The 25,712-nt window shown below is 41.4% G+C and overlaps 1 protein-coding gene across 7 annotated transcripts in view; it reads right to left on the minus strand.

The window, feature by feature from the left end:
* Window positions 1-24,466, minus strand: part of UBR5 (ubiquitin protein ligase E3 component n-recognin 5) — a 137,438-nt gene extending 112,972 nt beyond the window's left edge. For 5 of the 7 annotated variants that reach the window (XM_060611048.2, XM_060611047.2, XM_060611049.2 and 2 more), the window contains exon 1: window positions 23,886-24,017. In XM_060611048.2, coding sequence (XP_060467031.1) covers window positions 23,886-23,947 — 62 coding nt within the window. In that variant the 5' untranslated portion in view covers window positions 23,948-24,017. Of the gene's footprint in view, window positions 1-23,885 lie in introns of all 7 variants that reach the window. The other 2 variants (XM_060611046.3, XM_078441418.2) reach the window with 2 other exon arrangements.
* Between the last annotated feature and the right edge of the window lie 1,246 nt (window positions 24,467-25,712).

Consider the following 25,712-nt stretch of genomic DNA (forward strand, 5'->3'; position numbering starts at 1 on the left):
AGCCACAGCTACAGAAGACAGTGTGATCTACCCCTTAGGAAGCCTGAGAAAAAAAAGGAACATTGAAAACCCACTGATTCAATCCACACACCTTAAGGAGTTTACAATATACTTGTAAAAACAAACTATACACACAGACAGACAAATAATAAAACGGTAAACCAGGTGCTGAGAGGAGTGTTCTAAGCATGAATCACCGAGAAGACAGGATTCATTTGGAGTTAGAAGATTTCGTGAGAGGGGCGCTTGGCTGGCTTAGTTGGTAGAGCATGTAATTCTTGATATCAGGGTTTTGAGTTAGAGCCCCATGCTGCATGCAGAGATTAGTTAAGAGGAGGAGGAGGAGGAGGAGGAGGAGGAGGAGGAGGAGGAGGAGGAGGAGGAGGAGGAGGAGAAAGAGGAAAAAGATTTTGTGAGGGACGGCCAGGGCTTTCAGGAGCGTCAGGATTTTGGAACAGGCCATGAAGGGTGCTGGGATTCATCACAAAAAGGGGCATATTCGAATAACAACATTTATAATGACTTATCTATTAAACAAACAAAAATGTTTGGCTCTTACACAACTAAAAAAATTAAAGTTCTCCAAAAACACTTCAGGAAGCCAAGAAGATAATTCTAAGATGTGAATTAGTTTTCCTTATAAGTCATCTAAACCATGGACGGTGCTAGAGCAATCTGCTAGTCAACGTACAACTATGAGAATGAATAACGGAGGCAAACTATATATCACCTTTCTGTGATCAAGTAACTATTTTTTTAATCAAAATCTCCCTTTAAGGCTGAATATCAAAATAGATTACTTAAAGGCAGCTGATAGGATGGAAACACAAAAAAGAAAGACGAATGTACCTCATAGACGTGGACGTTACTAACACAGCAGATACGAGGGGCACAGACACAAGAATCCTTGCACTTGGCTACCTGGTGTGGATATGAAATCATACAAAATGAAGGCTCTACAGAACAACGTAAGTGCTTGGAAGAGAACCTTAATAAAGAAGAAAATACAGTAAAAGAAAATCTTTCTTCCTGCTCCTCACCAGATGAAGAATATAAGAAAACATTCCAAAAAAGGTAGTAAAAGAAAAAAACAAGCCCTGACTATAGTAACTTTTGAAGAACTTTTTTCATGTCTGAAAAGACCAACAGAGGCCTCCCCACATTAAATGTTGAGCCAGGCTTGAGTACATTTTGAAAAATTATTAAGTCTGCACATCCTGGGATACTCATTTTCAGGAGGAAAACACAGGGTTATGGTGAAGTAGTCAACAGTACACTTCAGGCCTCTCCTGAGAGCACAGTGCCATGGCCAAGAACCTCAGATACATAAGCAGAGATTACACGAAATATATACAAGCTACAGAAAGAAATCATATAAAAATCACACTGGGTGCTATGGAGTCAATGTTTCTGTCCCCCCTCCTTCAAATTCATATATTGAAACTCTAATGCCCAACGTAATGGCATTTGGAGATGGAGCCTCTGGGTGGTAATCAGGGCATGAGGGTGGGCCCTCCTGATGGGATTAGTGCCCTTTTAAGAAGAGATGGGAGAGAGCTGGCTTCTTCACTCTGTGCTTTCTGCACAGAGAGGAGTAGATAGGATACAAAGACAGTCATCTACGACAGAGGCACCAGGGTGGCTCAGTCAGTTAAGTGTCCGACTTCGGCTCAGGTCATGATCTCGCGGTTCGTGAGTTCAAGCGCTGCAATGGGCTCTGTGCTGACAGCTCAGAGCCTGGAGCCTGCTTCAGATTCTGGATCTCCCTCTCTCTGCCTCTCCCCTGCTAGTGCTCTGTCTCTCTCTTCTCGTATAGGACTTGTAATTAAACGTGTTTCTCTCCACTACCTCCTGCAATCCTCTAAAAAGACAAGTAATGAATTTTAAAAGACAACAAATGAATTTTAAAGTTACAAGGACAGGGGCACATGGGTGGCTCAGTCGGTTAAGCAACCCACTCCTGGTTTTGGCTCAGCCCATGATCTCACAGTTTGCAAGTTCAAGCTCGCATCAGGCTCTGTGCTAATGGCACAGAGCCTGCTTGGGATTCTCTCTCTCTTTCTCTCTCTCTCTCCCTCCCTCCCTCTCTCTCTCTCTCTCTGTCCTTCCCCTACGCATGCACTCTCTCTCTCTCAAAATAAATTAAAAAAACCTTTTTTTAAAAGAAGTTACAAGGACAAAGAGAAAGAGAAGGCTAATGCATTCAAACAGCATGTCAACAAAATGCTGGAAGCAGGAAAGCAGATAGAAAAGTGGCAAACGACCTAGTAGACAAGAGAAAACTGAAACCTACAGTATGCAGGGGAGATGCCGAAAATTAACAGACAACTCTTAAGAATTTTAAGTGGAGGTGCCAGGTACTTATGAAGTCTGGGGGTACCCAAACAGAAGACTCTTTTGCATAAGGAGCAATTAAGATCCCCATCCTAGGAACAGGAGATTGTCCCTTCGAGACTCCAGAACTGGTCCCTACTTACAGAAATTCAACCAGAGTAACAACCTGGGGACACCCAGCTAGGCAGGCACCGGCACAGTGGAAGAAGTAAAAGCTGTTTATTGAAAAGACGGCTAAGCCAGCTCCCATCCCAGACATTCGCAGCCAAGCTCTTACCTCCCTGGATTCCTCTCTGGGGAAACTGACCCAACAGAAGAAAAAAAGCTTCAACATAATATAAAGCAAAAAAATCAAAGCAATGGAAAAGAGGGGTAAAAAGATAAGTAAATCAGGGTAGCAGTGGAGGTGTCAAACATCCAACTACCAGGAGTTCTCCCAAAAAAAGAAAAATGAGAAAATGGATGGGAGAAAAGAGTATTAAAGAAATTCTAAAATTTCCAGGAACTGAAGCCCAAATACAAATAAAGAGACCTACCAAGTGTTTGGGGCCCAAAATACAGTAAACGGGGAAAAGACCTACATCAAGGCACATTAGTAGGAAACTTCTCAGCAACAGAGATCGAGAGAAGACCCTAAAAGCCTTGGGGGTACAGGTCAAGTAGAAAGGATCAGGAGTCAAAAGGGCACTGAACTCCTCAAAAGAAATACTGTAAGCTATGTGACAATGATGGAATGCCTTCAGAATTATGAGGGAAAATTATTCCCAACCAGAAATTGTATCTTAGCCAATAACAGTATACAGACAAAACTTAAATGTGCATTTATCTAAATAAAGGAACAAAACAGCACACTAATGAAAGAAGTACAAGCTTTAAGGAAAAAAGAACTCTTTAAAACTTTCAAAACTAGATCCAAAAGTCCTTAAAATGTCACCAAAACAGTTAACTAAGTAAAAAAAAAAAAAAAAAAAAATCCACCCTCCTCCCTTTTTGGGCATGGAAATTATATAGATTCACTTATTCAATCTCACAGCAGTGATTATGGTCTCATCTACAAAAGTGATAGAAAAGTAAAGGTACTATTTGTGTTTAAATGTATATGTGCAACTTTCAACTGCTTTAAATACTCTCAAGATGAATGAGTATCAGCAAAGCAAGAGCTTGGGGTAAGGGACAAGAGCTAGGAACAGAGCCAAACAAACAAAACAAACCCTAGGGACAAAGGTCTCTTTAAAAAACTAAAGTTCTCAAACTCTTCCTGAAATTACCAAGTCTAGAGCACCTTGACCCCTATCTCTTTATTTTTAAACTCTCTTACCAGTGAGTTATTGGCTTGACCAGAGTCCATAAAGTAACCAAGCCAGAAAAACTCTAACCACAACCATCAGGACTTAAAAAAGCCTGACCTTTAAACTTAATCAAGAATTTTGATCCACAAACGGTTTCTGAGTTCCTCAACACATCCCAGAAATAACTTGGACCGTAAATTTACTTCTATCATGGCAAATTTTACTCACACACTTGAGCCAACAGGGTATTGTAGCACACGGCATCTTTAGTACAGTCAGGTACAAAATGTTAGTTGCTCCTGCTATTACTGTCATTACCACTTCTGACCGAATGAAAGAAAAGGAACTGCTAAATGGGAACTGGTAACAAAAGGAATTTGGGGACACAGAACTCTATTATCTATGGGCAGTACTACTTTGGATGAACACAGCAAAGAGCAATTCCAAATATCTACAGTCATAACCTTTTAAAAATCAAGCACTGAGAGACATCTGAAATATATCTCCTCACTGACCTGTAACAATACCAACTAGACAGAACTGAAGTTCGTGGAGAAAACTGTACTTCTCAGTTCCTATGTACTACAACAATGATGAAAACTATGATATCTATTAAAATCCCAGTTATCTCAACTTCTCCAAATTTGCTTCTATCCTACCCACGTTACACATCAAATATCTACAAGTATAATTAAGATACTATGGTCCAGTAGGCACTTTGTCTTTTGACTTCCTCCAAAACTTCTCATCAATTCTATTCAATTCTACAAATTAATTATTTACTGCTTTGAACTGTTCTCCGATATTGCTCTTCTACTTTTTACATTTCTATTTTATTTTCCCAGCTATATAGGTAAACTTCAGGAAATGACCTATGACTGAACTTTTTGCACATCTGTATATTTAGTACATTGTAGGTACCGCATAGATTAAAAACACTAGAATATTATACAAAACGAGAGACCAACTGTCCACAACCTTCCTTACCCAAACAGCACATAAAGGGCAGAAACAATTCAGTGTCACCATTTGAATGAGTCTAATGTGTCCCCCAGCCCACCATCTCACACACTAGCATGTCAGGATAGAGTGCAGCAAGAGCTTAATAAATAGGTGCCAGCATACTGGCTTCGGAAATGAATGACAAACATTCAACCGAACAGGGTCACTTCATACAGCGGTCCCCTCTCCTCCACCAAACCCCAGGCAAGAAGGAAGAAAAGACACAATGATGATCCTGTCCTCCGCAAACAGATCAAAATTTGAAAGCAAAAAAAAAAAAAAAAAATTCATGGAGGCACAAGATAAATGTTAATGTACAGCTTTCAAAGACTACAACACAGGCCTTTGCTATGCTATTTTGTTTTCATCTAAGAATGTTTAAAACTTCCTTCATTTCACATAAAAGTACCCTTGAGCCTCAGCAGCAGAGCCCGTTGATGCCACTTAATAACTAAGGGCCTGGGCTTGGAGACCCTCATAACACTTCCCTGCTGTGCAGCCTGGGAACACGCTTAACCTCCTGCAAGTCCAGTTTCTTCACAGTGCTGCCAGAGTGTTAAATGAGAGGATGTTTGGAAGCCATAATGCTTTGTACATAGTAAGAAATAACAACGCTAAAAATAATGTTTAAAATGAGCAAACCTCGTGATGTACCACATAAAGAAAACCTGTGTGTCAATTATAAAACTCCTTGTCCACTGGGCTTTTTAAGATCTCTAACTGGAAAAAGGATTCACTAAAAATTTATCTCAGAGCACGATTAAAAAAAAGTTCCACTCTGATATAACATAATAAGCAATGTGATTTTTTAGCCATTGCTTTTTTGTCTCAGCTTCCAGAAAACCTAAAATACAAATCAACTTAAATTAACTTAGCTGATACCTCCTACCACCTTTACCATCCAAAACTTCTACCCAGTCTCTTGCCCCTCATCCCACTTTGAGTGCTAGACCTGGGAAGGCCCTTAGTAACTGACTGATCCCACATTCTCATTTTCTAATGACAACAATACGGCCTCTTCTGATTGGAAACAGACAAAATGGCAGAAGGTACTGAATATACAAAATGAATACAGGGTCTTTCTTTTTCACACTGACACAAAAGATGCTGCAATTTCATCACATATTCCATTTAACAAAACTGCAAAACACCGAGAAAAATGACACACGACTGACATCCCTTTAAAATTGACCACAAATATCAAAATACCGCCTCAGGCAAAGCTATGAAATATTAAGGCCTACTTCTAACAAACTTTACATGCAAATAGACATGGTGTTCCTATTAATCATCTGTTAAGCTATGCCTTTATTTCAACCACAATGACTCTGCCCCAAAAATGCTTGCAACTCTCCTTTTAGAACTGGCTGTTAAGGTTTCTCCGGAATGCCACCACACAGCCATAGCTAGCACAATGCCTGGCACATAGTAGGCATGCAAAGGACCATTAAAATAGACTCAGCAGCAAAACCTAGTCATTTCAAGGCAGATGGGTCTCTGCAAATAGAAAATATTCAATCCCAGAGCTGACTAATCAAATGGATGATGAAGCCGAGAAGCTCTTATCCAGAGAAAATTCTGTTTCATAGAAAATACATCCTGCACCTGAGCACAGTTATAGTAAAGAACTACTTGCCCACACTGCAATCTTTAAGTCTCGGAACATATCAAATGTTTCATTATTTCCTAAATAATGCACCAAATCAACCACCTGACTGTAGGAGTAATACCAGTGATGTCAAAAGAACACTTCCCTTGTGATTCGGACCTAGATGCTTTGTGGGGGCCTCTGCGATGTTCAACTGTTCAAATGTCAAGTTCAGTACCTCTGTCTGGAAATACTAGGTTCATTAATAGTTCCTACTATCACAAAATGCATTATGTCCAGTGCCACAAATGTCAAATCCTCATTGCTTCTATTTTCAAATACATGATATCAATCTTTTCTAAAACTTTCATGGCATCCAAATCTCCTTCTGATAATCATTAGTTTATCATCTTTTTTAATGGTCACGGAGGTTTAAAAAAAATCTATAGCAGCGCATGGGTGGCTCACAGTTGGTTAAGCATCTGACTCTTGATTTCAGCTTAGGTCATGATCTCCCTTTATGGTTTTGAGCCCCTCATCTGGCTCTGCGCTGATAGCAAAGAGACTGCCTGGGATTCTCTCTCCCTCTCTCTCTGCTCACCCCTCCCTCATGCTTGCGCAAGCTCTCTCTCTCTCTCTCTCAAAATAAACAAACTTCATAAAAAACCTAGAAGTCCTTTGACAATCTTCCCACCTAGAGGTGGAGTCTAATTACCCTCCCCTTTAATGCAGGCCTTATGACTTGCTTCTTGAGGAAGATATCAGGCAGAAGTGACTCTGCATGGCTTCTAAAGCTATGGCATAAAAAGGCATTCCAGGCTGGTGCTCTCTTGGGACAGGGACACACTTTTTTGAAATTTTGAGCTGCCACCTAAGAAGTCTAGCAACGTTGAAGCCTCCGTGCTGGAAAGACCACACAGAGAGACCACTGGGGTTAGAGATGCCTGGGGAATCTCCCTTGTTCCAGCCCCTAGCTGATGGAGTCTTCTCCATGACTCCAGCTACCATTTGACTCCAAGTGCATAAGAATCCTAGAGTAAGAACCACCCAGCCGAGTACCGTCAATCTCCAGAAATAATAACAAATGATTGTTGCTTTATACCATTGAATTTGGAGTGGTTTATTACAGAGCAATAAAAAACCAGAATGAAGATCAAAGAAAACTTCCCCATTTTCTTTGGTCCTAGTTCCAGTGGTATACGAATAAAGCTTCATTTATGCTTCATCTTTGGTATCTTTCTTACCAGTTTCCTTTCAAATGGGCTAAACTTAAAAACAAAACAGTAGTTTATACTATCTACATCTGTGAACTCCTTTAAACACTTCTTTCCAGCAGATTATTTCGAAATCTATTTAACTGAGTAGTAAATCTTATCTCAAAATAAAAACCAACGTTTATGTAACATCAGCAAAACCCTACACTTCCATATTCCCTAGTAACTAACAGAATACTGACAGGACAGCTCTCCTGTCAATCACACCAGGAAACATATACTGATAGAATGTTATCATTTCCTCATCCCTGCAGTCAGGAGAGTGCATAAGGAAACAAAAACTGACAAGGCTAAAACCTTCACCAACCACTTATCTCTTATTAAAAGGGTCTCCAACCATCCCTGCACAACCCCGCCTATCATTTCCACAACTTTTGGAGTCAAGCTGTTGCTGATCATAGGATGTTTTCTGACAAGACAATGTAATCCAATGCAAAATATGTGCAAAGTGAAATTGCAAAAGATGCAAGATTTCATGAGGTCTAGGAAAAGCGACACTGGAATGCAAAGACCACACACAATAAGCCTGTCTTCAAAGAGGCCTTCTCTCAGCATTCCCAGATGGTGCTCACAGCCTCAAACTGAAGGAAGAGCAAGTTGTAAAGAGTGGCCCCGCACAGTGATGAAAATGTTTAATAAACCACTTAGAGATATTACAAAGAACAGTTAATTCAGTGGGCTTTCCCATACTTCTAAGTGATGGCAATTTTTAATAAAAATACATTTCACATAGATGGAACACGGAAATTAAACACCTCACATCTCAAGAGAAGTGTTTCATAATCATTAACAAAAAGCATGTCACTACAACGAAAACCCCACAAGGGCAGGAATTTTTGCCTCTTTTGTTCACTGCTGTAGCCCAAGAGTCTGGCCCACAATAAGCCCTCAATAAATATTTGTTGACTAAGAATGAATGAATGAAACAAACAAACAAACTTTAGGCCACTTTCTTTTAAATGCTTTCTCCAGAGTGTTCATTTATATTTATGTTATAATGAAAATTCTGTCAGTTTACTAGAAAAAATAAGTGCTTAAATTTTACCACAATGTTTTTTACAAGCTGTCTTCTTCCTGGGTGAACTATGTGTGCAAAATGGAAATGATAAATTCTTGTCCAAAATCCAACAGACTTTCATTACACACCATTCCTTTGGGCAGGGCTGTGAACAAATTTTTGTAAGCACAAATCAAAAATTATGCCCAAATATCTAATCCTAATGGGCTTTTGTTCTATATAAAAGCTCAAAATAAAATTTTTACAATAATAAATTTATGTACGGAACCATCCTTCAATTACTTTTACACAAAGAATTGTATTTCATATAAGAGGTTTCTAGAGAAAAAAAAACTTAATGAAATTAAATAAGTATTCTTTATTCAATGCTTTCCATGTTCTTATTTTAGATGAACAGTTAACTAAACGAAAACACTACACTAGGGACTTATTCTGTTTCTAGTCTTTAAAAAACATACTCATATGGAAGCATATAAAATCCTAAATCACACTGAGACATCAAAAGTAATCACCCATAACCTAAAGACAAGTGCACTGTCATTTTCTTTCAGCACTTCTTATGAAACTTTTGTTCTTAACATGGTTAAGATCATAGACTGTTTCCCCTCTTAGAAAAATGCATTATTACTCATCTAACTGATACTACTAACCCATCTGTAGAATTTGCAGGGTTTTCCCAACAGCAAAGAAGCATCTGAACTGAACCATCCATCTAAGCTGGCTTCTCCTCATTAACAATAACAAACACCAACAACTAGGCTGGACACAGGTGAAGGATGCTATTTGTAGTCATGAAATCAAGTAACTGACCTAAACTGGGATGGAAAATTCACACCCTTCACTTCACTGGTTCAGTTGCTAACCCTAACCTGCTAAATTAACAAGTCACAGCCAGCATATGACCTAGCACAATCAAATATGTTTTTCATGATAATACCAACCTCATTTTTGAAGACAGTTAACACTGCATCCCTTTCTACAAGAAAACTACTCAAATGATATGAAACCCCATGTACTCACTGCCCGAAGCATTCTGGGCTTCCTACAGTTCCTCCAATGTACTGCCCTCTCTCACCGCTGGGTCTTCACACATGTAGTTCTTTCTGCCTACAAAGCTCTTCCAGTCCTCAACATCCGGCCCTGCATCATGCCCTCAGCACCAGCCTCTCAGCCTACCTCCTACTATTCAAAATCCTGATCTTCCCTTTAACCACTTCTTCTGGCAAGCTTTCCTTCTTCACAAGATCACGCTGTGTGCCTATGGTGAAGAAGCCCAAACCTCTCTCACTGTACTCACACTGCCCTGTAATGGCCTGTCTTTCCCACAGACTAAGCTCCACCACTGTAGCACCAAGACTAGAACTGAAAAGTAGCACTAGACCCCCAAATTTGCTTTTTAATGGCACGTGTGTGTAAACAAAGTGTGTATATTAATATTTAATTGCACTTATATACAGTAGTCAATACATATGAGAAAAACAAGTAACTTCCCATGCACATCCCAAAAAGAAAAAAGAAATAAAACTGAATTAATGCAGTTTAGTCTTTGCCACTTAACTCATCACGTGGGCACTCCAGCCCTCAATTTCCTCAGCTATCAAATATGAAAATTCTAAAATACTCCTTGGTATAAAATTTTGAACATTTCAGCAATGTCAAGTACAATTAAGGTTACTAGAGCTAAAAAGCTAGGATCAACTATTATAGCCTAATATACAGAATGACAATAGGCATCCTAAAAAACAGAACATGAATCCCCGACAAGCACCTGACAGTACTAGAACCTACTAAATAGCCTTGCAAAGAGAACAGTCTCATTTCACTGGAAATCAAAGGCGAGCACACACTCCCAAACCCCAGGAGGTGTTACACTGTCAATGCACTTTTGCTTTATCATACCTCATTTCGAGTAAGTTTTTGCCACACATGTAAACTTCCCCATTAAGTTTATACGGGAAGTATAATTAAAAGATAATATAACTGCACTAAATTCATTCACATCAAGTTAAATACATCGACCCTAGCAATTTAAAATTTTTTAAAAAGACTCAGAAGAGTTGGGCTGGGTTTAGAATGTCCACTGCTTTTACATACTTATTAGAATGAGGACAAAAGGGCACATGAGGTCTGTGGCAGGAAATAAAAATCAAATCTTAAAGTGGCAAAGCTGAGCAATATACATCAATTATGGCTCATAAAACAGTGTCCACAGGCCGACAGTCCCACAGATTCAGAGCTGAAATGAACCTTCAGACATCAAACACATCCCCCCATCTTACGAATGAGTAAACTAAGCCTCATTGCAGGGAAATGACTTGCCCAAGATTACACAACTGGTTAGCAGAAGGACCAAGCCTCCTAACACTGAGTCCAGTGGCTTTTTAGTTCTCACAACTGTCCCATCAGGACCCATCTATGGTACACAAAGTCTTTCAGGTACACAGTAACACTCTCAAATTCTGTACGAATTTGAATACATGATAATGAATGTCAGTATCACAGAACAAACCTTCTGAAGATAAAAACTTAGTACAAAACTTAAAGAATTAAACACATACATCTAAATTCAGATATGTAAGGGGCACCGGGGTGGCTCAATGGGTTAAGTGTCTGACTCCAGTTCAGGTCATGATCTCACAGTTCATGAGTTCAAGCCCCCCATCAGGCTCTATGCTGACAGCTCAGAGCCTGGAACCTGCTTAGGATTCTATGTCTCCCTCCCTCCATCCCTCTTTCTCTCTGACCCTCCCCCACTCATGCTGTCTCTCTCAAAAATAAATATTTAAAAATAAATTCAGATATGCAATTCTATTTAAGTAATCTCCATACCCAACGTGGGGCTTGAACTCATGACCCTGAGATCAAGAGTTGGATACTTTACTGACCCAGCCAGCCCCTAGATATGTATTTTTGGTTTTTTTTCCTAGATATGTATTTTTGACTATTTTGTCTCACCTTGGGGTTTTAAATCAGATATGAAATTCCATATCCATGAAAATAGTTCTATCCCGTGAATATCTATAACCATAAATAATCCTGGCATATTCATTGGCAGAGCACTATATGAAATTGGGTATTTTATTTTTTAAATGTTTTTAGTTTTTAGGAGAGGGACAGAGCATGAGTGGGGGAGGAGAAGAGAGAGAGAGGGAGACACAGAATCTGAAACAGGCTCCAGGCTCTGAGCTGTCAGCACAGAGCCCAACCTGGGGCTCGAACTTGGGACCAGCGAGATCATGACCTGAGCCTAAGTCAGACACTCAACCGACTAAACCACTCAGGCGCCCCTGAAATTGGGTATTTTAAATGAAGACAATAACAATCAAGGAATCTGAGGACACTCAGTCTCACATTTAAGGGTCTCTGTGCCATGACACTGCTCTCCTGGCAGTTTTCAAGGTGGTCACAGGGTCAATCTCAACCTGTGCACCATGGATGAGCACAAAGGAGTACAGACCCTCTACGTAAGCTGTTCAAGTATGCCCCTGCCCCTCCTAGTCAACTCCAACAAAGCAACCTGTTTTCACACACCCCTGAATCACATCTTCTTATCTTATCCCTGGACAGCATCTTTTACAAACCAAAAGCAAAGGAAAAAGCCACTGTCTATATGTAAACTACTCTCACACAGCAAAAGAGTTCTGAACTACTATTAAAACTCTATCAATATCAAATACAGGCACCTATGATGAACCCTGGTTACTGACAGTATCTTCCATGTCTCTAAAAGAAAATTCATTAGGCTCAAGAGAACAGAAATAAGAGGATGAACCAGGGTCCACACCCTGCAACTTTGCCTTCAAAGCAATTTCAAAGCCATTTGTAAGCATCAGGTTTAATCATCAGGTCCTTCTTCCCTGTCATTTATACCATCCAGTAGCACTGAATTCTCCATTACATGTTTGCCTCTCCTATAAAATGAATGCCCCATGAGGGTAGAGGCCATCATCTTTGTATCCCAATGTATATAATTTAGTTGACAAGTTAAGTAAAAGAGTAAACCCTATTTTCCCACTTTCTTTGTTCATTTTTCCATTCATCAATGAAATTTAAGAGAAAGAAATCATAGACAACCATAGACACACTTCCTTCTCCCTCTTAGCCTTTCTACAATACAAAAACCCTTTTCCCTACCACATCCTAAGAGCACAGACACTGAGTGGAGAAAATCTACATGATCTGGCCCAATCCACTCACTTTACAAAAAAAAAAAAAAAAAAAAAAGTTGTATCACTGATTCACGGTCACACTGCCAATTAGTGTCAGATACAAAACAAAAACAAATCCCTGACCACTGACTACCAATTTATATTCCACTCACCATCATGTCAAAGACTGACTAAAAACTTAATCACTACCTAGTATATATCTCATCAATTCAAAATCAACTAAGAATACCAAATCTTCTCTAAATTTATGTCTTCTAATCTATGCTATCTTAGCAGAGAAATAAGCAATTTTCAAAAATATGAGGAAAATGCTCCTTTAAATCTCTAATAGTTTGCAAGGATGTCAAAAATACTTGATACGATCAAGATGTTACCATTCGGGTAAGCCAGGTTATGGGGACACAGGCCCTCTGCACTATTTTTGCAACTACTTGTGAGTCTATAATTATTTCAAAGTAAACAGTTAAAAAAAAATACATGGCAGTCACCTGATGCCACTCCCTGGGCCCACTCATCTATCACCTCACTATTCTCTAAACTTGCCCTATAAGCCAGAAAATGTTCCAACTGCCTCTCATCCCAAAAGTTCCAAAAAGGGTCGGTGCAACAAATAAATCACAGTTGTTGCACCAAGGGAAACCTACTCCTTGGTTAGCACAGTGTTTGAAGGTGAGAAGCACACAAACATTTACGGAACAAGGAAGACCAATCTAACACCATGGTCAAACTCTGTGCTGGCAACACAGGGCAAATATTTGCACAGGCTAAACTTCGACTACCTCTCCTACCAGTCTTTCCAAGTCTGCTAGTGGTCCGGACCAGGTTCACTCTCCGCACTGAACTGTAACCATATGAGTATTGACATGTGTTTTTGTTTTCCTAAAGCTACCCTCTCGGGGGTCTTATAGTTGTAGGGAGGACCTAATATGTGTATAACTGTACTCAAACTTTTTTAAAATTTCATTTGTAGAAAAAAAAACCAATTTACTCTAATGCTGAGGAGCAGGATAATACCTTACTCTCAAGCAATAGCTATAGCAGCAGTAGTCGGAGGGGGAAAAGGCTGCAGGCAGTAAGGGCTAGGCAAGCAGAGCTCTGTCGGCTGTCATCAGTTATTTTAATTTAAATACAAAGGAATGTGAGCAGGAGCCTTTCAAACAGTAATCCTTAAGCTTTTGTGCTCCGGATGATGGTGGTCCACTTAGACACTGAAAAACACTACTTACTCAGAAAAGCCACAAATGTTTTTACTACAATTTGGTTATGTTACTCTTATAAAAATTCAATGTTGTCAGAAAATCTCCATCTCAAAAAAAAAACCTTTAAAAAAAACACCACACCCAAAAAACACATGCTATCACCCCTCAAGAATGTCCCAGAATTCATCAAATGAGCAAATCTTCCTGAAAACTGAAAAGCTTTTTACATTTCCAAAGAGTCTTCTAAGGAGTCAAGAGGTCCTAGAGAAAAAAAGAAAAAGAAAAAAAAAAATACCCTAGCCCCTCCACTCAAAAGAGTTTTATGAAACCAGAAACATTCTGGAATGATATGGGGTGACTGCTAAGCACATACGACTCCTGTGTCTGGATGCAGGTGCTGTGTGCATTCTTCAGTAGCCTCCAGCTCTCTGGAGTGGCAGAAAGATGAGCAGCTGTTGCCAAGAAAGTCAGCCCACACGTCATCTCTGACCTATAGACCTTGGGCTGCCAGCCTGCCCAGGGGAAGACACCCGGTCCTGGTTTTGCGTCCCTTCAGAAGTGACAGAAACCTAACAAGGAATCAGGAGGAACATGTGGCCGTAATTTGGATTCATCCCTTGCTGGTGACTGCAGGAGGCAAAGAAAAAGTAGTTCCTATACTTCCTCCCTGAAGAGGAACTGTGGAAAGGAAAGAGCATACTGTCCGCAGCATCACTGCCCCTCCCTTACTCTCCATCTACACATAATAATCAGAACACCTGATAAGAAGGAAAACACAATCACTTACGGGATTTCTGACAGGAGATGAAGACTTCAGGTTAAACACCACTAGAAACACAAGCATGCTAAGAAAATGTTTAAACCTGCTTAGTTTACAATTTAAGACCAATCACTTGATGCTTCCTTTAAAGACAAAATAGATTTCCTACGTGCAGATGATGATACAGAGCAATATATGGACTAGTTCAAATTACTTCTGGACAAGAAACAAAGCCATTCTTACAAAATAAGAAAACAGACATTGAGCTGCAAAAGCCCAATACCTCTCCCCACAAAGCCCCATAGAGAACTCTGTTTTCCTAATTTAGATATTAAAATAACCCTACCATACTGTCTCTGCTTTCTTAATGGTCTTCCTATTAACTTCCTAATCTTAAATTTGGCCTTTTCTTAAGGCTTAAAACATCAGTCACCCCCCACTTCTCACATCAAAGCTAGCAGACTGTCACAAAACATCTTAAATGAATCTCCACCACGCCCACAAGTAAGAAGGTCTCCAGCTGCTCACACACAGGCCATCTCTGGAGTTTCGGTCATCTGTGAGGAAGATCTAGTATCTGAGTTCACATAAAGATCTGGAACACCTTGTCACCTGAATTGTGAAACAGCAGACTCATGCTGGAGCAGATCCAGTTTTTTAAAATGGTAGATCTCAATACTTTTTCTTCTGAATCACAAAAAAATGGAGCCTGAACTGATAGGGAAGGAAATAAAAATCTATTCATTCAATCCACAGTGCTCCCTACACTGGACTTATCTCCCACTGTCATAGCTCTATATGCAATCTAGAATACCATCAATACTAATGGATTCTAAAATATCATCGCTTTATATATACAAGTATTTTTTTAATTAACACACAAACTTGCTGTAAGAACAATGTAGATTTCAGGGTGCCTGGATGACTCAGTCAGTTAAACATCTGACTCTTGATCTCAGCTCAGGTCTTGATCTCAGGGTCATGAGTTCAAGCCCCATATTGGGCTCCATGCTGGGCATGAAGCCTACTTAAAAAAAGGAAGGAAGGAAGGAAGGAAGGAAGGAAGGAAGGAAGGAAAGAGAGAGAGAGAGAGAGATGGAAAAAGAAAGAAAGAAAAAAAGAAAGACAGAAAGAAAGAAAGAAAGAAAGAAAGAAAGAAAGAAAGAAAGAAAAGAGATGTAGGTTTCTTACAATAACTAGCTTTCTTGTATGAAAAATATTTTAACATACTAAAGTCAAAAAAACTTCAAGTACATAAAATTTTTACCCAGGATGATTACAACTTTATACAAACAAAAATCTCTATGTACAGAAAAAGAGACTAGAAAACCACCAAAATGTTAACACTGGTAGCACCATTGATCTACCAAAGCAAAGAAAGAGAGACAAGAGAAAGAGAGAATCCCAAGCAAGGATAGCTGATAGCTATCTACTGATAGCATGGAACCCAACTCGGGGCTCAATCCCACATGAGCCAAAATCAAGAGTCAGACGCTTAACCAACTGAGCCATCCAGGCTCCCCACTATTAAACTTTTTACACTGATTTTCTATATTTTCCATATCTTCTGCAACAATGTTTTTTACAACAATTTTTTAAAATAAATAAAAACTAAGGAAGAGCCAGAAACTGAAAGCAACCCAAATTTACACCAGCAAAAAAACAGATTTGTGAAACTGTGGCACATCCAAACAATGAAATACTACCACTAATACAAAAGGAAAAAAACTACTACAGGCTACATGAGCTAAACAGAAGATGCCACACACTATTCCATTTCTACAAAATTCTAAAGAAGGCAAAATTACAGTTAGAGAATATAGAACAGCATTTTTCATGGGTGGGAACAAGACAGGGGACTAAGAATGCAAAGGGGCACTAGGGAACTTTTTGGGGTGATGGAAATGTTCCATTTTCTTGATTATGGTGGTTACACAGCTGTAAACCTTTGTCGAAACTCATCAAACCGCACATTTCAAATGGGTGAGTTACATTGTATGTCAGTTATACTTCAATAAAGCCAATTTACAAGTTAAAAGTAGAGAAGGTTGAAAGCACTTCATTAAGGTAAATGATACCATCAGAAACTAAACAAGTAACATTACTTTTGCCACACAGGCAAGACAAATTCTGTATTCTTTACCCTTAAAATAACATTAAAATTTAACACCTTATTTAATATCCTGAAAAAACAATGAGATTGTCACAAAACAGTTATCTAAGAACTCACCATAATTCTCATTTTCAAGAGGTTTATAACCACAACATTGATTCAATCAAGAAGTATGAAATAATATGAAATATGAAACAGAATAATTTCTTATAGCCAAGTTCAACTTATTAAGTCTCACTTCTATACATTAACTTAGAAGAACGTTGCAAAGTTCCACATGACTTAATATTATTCCTCAGTGTGCCCTGCAGAAAATCGCTCAAGTTTAATTTCAAGAATCTCATTACATAACCATTACGAGTGACTGCTAATACAATGCTACCACGGGAGGTTATGAAGTGCCAGCATCAAGCTACAAGGAACCTTAAGATTCCCAGTGTGATACTACCCCTCCTTCTAAGGCTACAATCCATACAAATATTGTCTTATTCTTAAAAATGTCAAAGTTTGGAGCGCATGGCTGGCTTAGTCGGTGGGCCATGTGACTCTTGATCTTGGGGTTTGAGTTCGAGTTTAAGTACTTAAATAAAAATTTAAGTAAATTTTATTAAAAATAAAATCTTTACAAAAAATGTCAAATATTGTAACTTGTTACAACCCATTTAGTTTTATCGTGTAAAACTGTCAATGAAAAACAAGCATTTATGGGGCACCTGGGTGGCGCAGTCGGTTAAACATCAGACTCTTGATCTCAGATCATGATCTCAGAGCTCGGGAGTTCAAGCCCCACTTCGGGCTCTGCACCAATGTTGCAGAGCATGCTTGGGATTCTGTCTCCCCTTTTCTCTGACCCTCCCCGACTTGCGCTCTCTCTCTAAATGAATAAACTTTTAAAAAAAGAAAAAGAAGCATTTATGTGCCAATAGAAAAATCTAAACAAATTGAATTTTAATATTAAGGAATTGCTTTCGGTGTGTGGGTGTTTTTAAAGTCTTCATCTTTGAGGGGCACCTGGCTGGCTCAGTGGTTAAGGTTCCGACTTCAGCTCAGGTCATGATCTCACGGCTCCTGAGTTCAAGCCCGACATGGGGCTCTGTGTGGACAGCTCGGAGCCTGGAGCCTGCTTTCAGATGCTGTTGCCCTTCCCTGCTTGTGCTCTACCTCTCTCTCTCTCTCTCAAAAATAAATGAACATTAAAAAAAATTTTAAAGCCTTCATCTTTGAGATTCATACTGAAGATATTATCGATTAAATTATCTGATGGTGAGAGTGTTGAAACCAAACTGGCCACTGATTTGGTAAGTGCTAAGATTATGTGATAACTGTTATACACGTGTCTTCATCATCCTATTGCCTCTACTTCTGTATATGCTTGAAATTCTCCATAATACGAAGATTAAAAATAATTTTCAGAGTAAAAGTTAAAAATCAAGTATAATAATCAATCAACAATTCACAATCACACAGAGCTAGGAGAGGCCGTTTTCATTTACTTAGGATGCCAAGGTGGCAAAATGACAGAAATACAGACCACAACTGGAGTTTAATTAGAAGTAAATATGATAAAAATGGGGGGAAGAAGACGTAAGTAAATCCTCCTGCAATATAAAACTGCTTCCTTCAATACACCCCATAGTATCTACTGAAGCATAATTTTTTTTTTAAGATTTTATTGTTTTAAGTAATCGCTACATCCAACGTGGGGCTCAAATTTACAACCCTGAGATCAAGAGTCGCGTACTCTACAGACTGAGCCAGCCAGGCGCCCCTACTGAAGTGCAATCTGACACAGCCTTCAGTGATTCAACTTTCCTTCAGAAACTATTTCCTAAATAACCTAATTGCTAGGGGAAAAGCCTGATCTCTCTTAAAATTCACCCCATTATTTCCAGTTGCACTTCCGTGTACTGTGTAATTTCCTTCACAAGTGTGTCTGTTTACTCCCAAGCCTACGATTTAGTCACTGATTTCTTGATTTATAAAATTGGTTTGCCACTGTATGTTTTGATTTTCAATACTTTGTTTGGCTATTTCATACACTGTCTTTATCTTACTTTCCTTAATCAACTTCATTTAATCATTTCAGTTAAACTTGCCTGTACTTCCCCAGCACAGTCCTCTAGTATTACTGTGTCTGGGTAACAATCTCAATAATCGATCAATAAATAAACAGTGAGCTTCCCCTCTGGTCTGGTAATGTGATGCTCTATCCCACACAGACTAATACTTGTGTTTTTTGGTGTAGCATACTGAAATTTCAGACAGCTTTCGACCATTATAACATCTGCCCATCACAACCTTCATTCACCTCCATTTTCAAGCTCCTACTGAGAGGGCAAGAAAACCCTGAGTCTTTAAAACCCAACAGTTCCTAATGAAAATCAGGACCACTTACTAAATGCCAATGGCCTGTGCAAAAAAGCACTTTCTACTTCATTGTTGTCCAAGCCAACTTTCAGTGATAAAGGCACGGATATGTATCTGCACTGTCCTATATGGTGGCCACTAGCTACATGTGGTTACAGAGCACTTGAAATCTGGCTAGTGTTACCAAGGAACTGACTTTTTCATTTTAATGTAAATAGTCACATTATAAGACTAACAACTGCATTGCTGGGATTTTTCTTCACAAAAGTCATTTCTATTTATTTTTACCTCTACATGTATTCAAGATAATCGAGGACAGAATTTCTTAACCTCAGCACAACTAGCATTTGGGCCAGGGTAAGTCTTTGGTGTGGGAGCTGTACTGTGCACTGTGCGATGTTTAGCAGCATCTCTGGCCTCTACCCACTAGAGGCCAGTAGCAATGCCCCAGCGGTGACAAACAAAAGTATCGCCAAACACTGCCAGATATACCCCGGGGAGGCAAAACAGCATCCAGCTGAGAAACAGCGATCTAAGACTAAGGATCTGGATTTTGTATCAATGCTAAGGACATTCTAGAGCAATCCCTTTGATTTCCTGCTTTTCTATGTGAAATTCAGACGACGCACAGAAGCAGTTAAAAGTAACCATCTCTTCGTATTTTCCACAGAACCTACATTATAATTGTTTTCCTACCCACTATCTCAGCTGTTTCTCACCAACCGTGAGATGGGTACTATGCCTGACTTAGAGACTGAGGTGCTGGGGGCAGAGGGAGACACAAGGGAGTAAAGGTTCTAAGTGGTTAAATGACTCACCCACCCATGTTAAGTAGCCTGGCTGAAACAAACCCAGATTTAAGAATTCCACATTTCAAACTCCTCTCCGTATTATCTTACCTGGCAGCCTTACAGCCCCTGAAGGGGAAGCTCCTTAAAGAAAAACCCTTTTGATATGACAAACTCAACCAAGACTGTTTGATTGCACAACACATTACAATGCCAAAAAAGCAAAGCTCACAGGAAAATTCCGCAGAGACAAACAATGAGAACTGGTTCCTATCGTAACGAACTTACATCCTGAGGATTAATTCAGGACAGGGACAAGTCATGGCATACCCACATCACCTTAAAAAGGCCTCTCTTAGGCTAGTTCTAGAAAAGGGTTAAGAGGGTCAGCCACCTGACAAAAGGCGTAAGTGAAAGGAGGACTTGAGAGTAAGGGGAAATCAAAACTCTAAGACAGATGCCTGTTCTAAGGCTGCAATACCTCAGAAGGCAGGAATATCCCAGAATATAGGCTATGTGGAAAAGTGGAAAGAGACCTGGACTTTAAAAAAAAAAAAAAAAAAGACCCGTCATGTGGACCTCATCTGTTGGTAGCCCACTGTGTGCCCCTGGATAAATTCTGCCAATCTCTGGGCCTGTTTTCTCAACTCATTAGTGAAAGACCAGTCTATGGGACTTTTTTGGGAGATCTTAGTGAGCAGGCATTTCCAGCCCTTCCCTCAGTCTCCACAGCAGAACCATGTTCTTGGTATCCTTTTGCTGTTTCTCTGAAACAATGACTTAAGCAGGAACATAGCACTAACTCAAGAAATTCACTAGAGAGAAAATCAGAATGTCACAAAAGTATATGAGCAGGGATGGTTTCAATTCAACAGTGAATATTTGCATAGAGCCAGCCACTCAGCACCAGAAACCTTGTAATCACTCTGGGAAACCACAACCAACATCCCAGGCTCTCTGAATTCCTCTTCTCCGCCCTAGCCACCCCCACCCATATTCACCAACTACATTCATTATTTGGTGTCCCAGGGCAATAATCAAAGATTTTAACCCGATATACAAAGACTATTAAAGAATCAGCATTTTGAAAAGGCAAAGAAAAAAAGCACACTTTTTTTTATGCTAAGTACCTTTTAGATATTTGATACATCACACCATTACACTGAACAGAATATTTTATTTTTAACAGGATGTGGCTATTTTCTAAAGAAAACTTATTTGGAGAAGGAAATATTGATGTTTTGAGGCCCCATACGTTTTAACTCAGCAATTTATTTGCAGTATCACACTCCCTGTCCAATCTTACTGCTTTTCATATACAGAATAAAGTCTACTTATTTTTCATCCAAAACTATCATTTATCACTTCATTTCTGTTACAGACAACATTTCTCATATAAAAGTCAAGCTAGAGTAGTACACTCTTTTCTACTACCAAAACTTACTCAATCTTGGTAAAGATTTTATCTGAAGATGAAACCATCCTGAGCTTCTGATTCCAGTTAAAAGACTCCAGAAGGCCAGTTTGTTTTGTAAACAGATGTTTCTCAAGCAATGCAGCAATAGTCTGGTCCTATTAGTCTGCAACTAGGCATGCAAAAAGGATCCTTCCTTTAGAAGGGGAGACACAGAACAGCTCCATCCTAAGTCAGCTACATCAAGAGTGCATGCCTGTCTCAAATGCTGTCCTCACAAATCTCAACAAACCATTCTTTACTGCTACCAGACACAACTATGTCCCCCAAATTTTACGGATGACAGTTTCCTATTTGTCAAATTATCTGCCACCTCGATGCACACATTTTATAAACTAAATCAAATCCGCTTCTATTTCATGAAATGAAAACTCAAGATGACCTAAATATTCTTAATATTGTATACTGACATTACAGGAATCAAAAACAAGACTACTTGTTTACCCCAGGAATGGGGGGGAAAAAAAAAAAAAAGGTAGCTTTAAAAAGGATACATTACTTGGAAATTTCTCAGACAAGCTGAAGCAAAAGGAATGCTCAAAAATGAATCAAAGTGCCCAAGACAACTGCAAAATAGGTTTTGGCATGCACAGTCAACTGAGTAAGCTAGTCAGGATTCTTGGTATATATAAAGCAGGACTAATATAGAAAACATGGCCTACTTCTCTCCTGCTTGGTTCAATTTTCTAAGTCACAAGCCAAGTTACACTACAAGCACCATCAACTTTGTTCTATGAATGACAGTAGACCTATCCTCACTACCAGCCTGGTTCCAAAATTTACCAAAAAATCTTATGTTAAAATCTTAAAAAAGATCTCTATCTCTAATGAAATAAAATCAGAGTAAGGATCACATAAACAAAATGTCAAAATAAATGACAAAACTTATTTCGGTATTTAAAGGAACTATGTGACGACTCCAAATGGCTAATATTTTCAGAAAGGATTTCAAAAGCTGCACAAACGTGTTAATACAATATAGCTACAGCAAAGATTAGACAAATCTGAACCCAGTGCCACAAACTGAGTGGCCAGCTTGCCGATGAGAAGCTGTCCCCCGCACCTGAGGCGGATAGACACTGGGAGACCAAGGCCAGTATCTTAGCAAGTTAGGCCTCTTCCTCCCTCCGGGAAGCGCTCGACAAACAGGGCGTCACGCAACTTATGTCACTCAGTCACTTAGCAAAAATCATACCTAACTTCTAAACTTGGGTCCAAATGGCCTTTTATACTCAAAAGAAGTAGAAATCAACTTATATTATCGGGGGGAGAGGGAAGCTTAAAATGCCCCACTTTCTGGCCCCATATTTTTCAGCCCATCATCAGATCAGAGTCCTAAATTCTAAGACTTACTTTAATGGAGGCCTCCCTCAACCTTCTCCGAGTCTCTTGTTTTGCAACAGTGAAGGAACTTTTCCTGCTTTATCTTAGTTCCCTGAGAGCATGTGGCCCTGCAATTCAATATCCTAAACTGGCAGGGAACGGTGGAGGAGGCAAAGGGAGGAATCCACACAGCCAAAACAGCCTTCTTATTAAAGACAAAAAAAAAAAAAATCATAATTCCTCCTCCACCCAAAGCAACCCATCCCAGAAATTTACAGCTTAAGAAAGCAGCATTGCGAACTGCAAACGTAAGAGTTTTCCTTAGACTCTACGCACGGTTTTCAGCTGTCAAATTACAACTCAGGAAAACACTATCATTAGAATAAAAAAGGAAACAAAAAAGCTCGCACCATAGGGGCTGGGAGAAGGAGCTTACCAGACCCGTTTCCGAAGAAGGAGAGCAAAGGGAATCCAATCCACTTCCCCACCCCCGCCTGAATTCATCCCCTCCCGGGGCGGGCAAACCTCACTGCAGGAGCTCAAATTTAATAATAATAACAATAATCATGGCGCTTACCCCCCCCCCACCCCCCACCCCCGCGATCTGCCAGGAATCAGCCTCCCCCTCCCCCGGGATCTCTAGGCTTGGCAGGTCCAGATCTCCCCACCGGACACAGTTCCCGGGGACCCGGGCGAACCCAGTCTACCCCGGGGCCCCTCGCCCCGCTTCTCCTCTTCCCTCTCTTTTTACCTCCACCATCCCCCATCCGCATTGTCTGTCTCAATTCAACTTTGACTAATATGGATTCCTCGGGCCTGGGCCGGGCTGTAATTACAGCCCGCCCCCCCCCCGGGAGCTGGATCCCCCCCCCCCCATCTCCGCCGAGTTAAACGCGGCTCCTCGTTGAGAGACGGGGGGGGGGGGGGGGGGGGGAAGGTTGCAGCGCGCTTTTCTCGTCTACACCGCGGGCACCGTCCACACCGAGCTCCCCCCGCGGCCCCGAGCCCCCGGGACCAGAAGTTTGCCCCGGAAGGGGCCTAGATGGGAGCAGAGAAGACCCCCCCCCCGCCAGCCGGCCGGCCTGCGCGTAAATACCGGCGCCCGCCGCGGCGCGGCCCCGTGGGGGAGGGGAGGGCGGGGAGGCGCCCCTCCCCCCGCCCGCCCGCCAGCCCGCCGGCCCTATTACCTGTCATTGAGCTGGTCCTCGGTGCCCGGCAGCGGGTGAACCACGAAATGGATGGACGTCATGGTGCTTCCTTCTAGTCCTCCTCCCGAGGACGGCCCCCTCCCGCTCTCGCCCACCCCCCCCAACCCCCTTCCCCTCCCCAATACCCACTGCCGCCGCCGCCTCCCAGTCCCCAAATGGAGGGAAGCAAATGCGCAGGGGCCGCCGCCGCCTCCCTGCCGGGCGTGTGTCCGCCGCCCGGCGGTCCGGCGGGGCGGATCAACACGCCACCCGCTCCCGCGGCGACAGCGCGCTGGAGTGCGAGGCCGGCGGCCGGGACCCAGGCGCGCCGCCGCCGCCGGCGACCGGGCGTCGGGAGAGGGGGCGACTGGGGAGGGAGGAGAGGGACGGGCTGCGGGCTGCGGGGACGGTGTGGTCCCGGCGGCGGACGGGGTCCGGACTAGGGAGGTGGGGAAGGAGATGAGCCCGCACCGCGCGTCACTGGCGAGAAGCCGCCGCCACCACCGCCGCCAGCACCGCCGCCGCCATCTTCACTTCTGCCCCAGTTTCTCCGTCTCGCAGGCTCCGCTCCCGAGCGGCGGGGGAGGGGCGAACGGGAGGAGGAGGAGGTGGAGGGAGGAGACCGGCGGGCGGGGGCACGGCTGCGAGGGGGCGGGGCTCCGGGAAACGGGCGGTAAGGCCCTTTCGATTGGGCGGCTCAACGTTGTCGGGCCACGGCGCTGTAAGGCGCGTGCGGATTGGTCCGTTCGGCCCCGAGCCCAGCCCTCTGGGGGGTGGGATAGCTCCCGAGTGAGTGTTCCGGAGAGCACGTGTTAGGGAAGGAGGAGGCGGAGGGGAGCCCGCTGGGGCGGGGAAGAAGTCTGGGAGGGAGGCTAAGTGTGCGTCCCCGGGGAGGTGGGAGGAAGAGGGGCTCCTGCGTTTCTCGCTCTGATTTCCCTCGGGCAGCCCTAATTATTCTGCGGACCTTTAGGGGGTTTTTGTTGTTTCCAGTCCTTCATCTGCAATTACATTTAAAGTGGAAGTGCAAAATCAGTTAAGGGGCGAGAAATGCACAGCTTTTTATTGGAGAAGTAAGGTAGTTATGTAAGGACCTTTCCAGAAGGTCCTATCGTAGGATCAGAGAACTGACTTTGCAGCAACTTCTTTAATCACCCTAGTCTCCCCAATGTCCCCAGCAACACCATCACTCGCACAAAAACAAAATGGAAATTTCCACTAATTTACTGATTTAAATGATTCATGAGTTTAATGAAAAATACCTCTTCTACAAAGGTGTTCTTCAATTCATGATCATTTGGGTCATACGGCAAATTCTTGAATGGATCTTTTTTTTCTAGGGAACTCCTTTTTTCTAAGGAACCAGTTCATAAGCTTTCTTCTCAAAGGCTTCCATAGCACCTTCAAAAAATCAAGTACCCCTTTCAAAGCAGAGTAAAAACATTAAGCTCCGTCTGCAATTTGTGTAGATGTTCATTAAATCGGGGGTCCTGGGAAAAGTTCTTAAGGTATAATATCCCTATTTTTCTGTTAATGCATTACATTTGCACAGTTCTGCTTAGGAATTTCTTTTGAGCAAAATATATGAAAATTTATTTATAAATCAGGATAGAGTAGGTACCCCCTTGAGACAGATAATGGAACAGTTTTGTAGGTCACCAGCTTCAAAATTGGCCCAGATTAGTTTCGACTAAAAAGTGATTTCAAGGCTGGTATTTAGTCCTCACAAGCAGAAAGGAAGCAGGGTAGACCAACGGACACTGCTAGTTTTAGAGCTAGACAACTGGATTTGTGTCCTGTTTGTGGTACTTAACTATGTGACCTTGCTTA

This window comes from Panthera onca, chromosome F2 (genome assembly GCF_046562875.1).
Source record: "Panthera onca isolate mPanOnc1 chromosome F2, mPanOnc1 haplotype 2, whole genome shotgun sequence".
Taxonomy (NCBI): Eukaryota; Metazoa; Chordata; class Mammalia; order Carnivora; family Felidae; genus Panthera; species Panthera onca.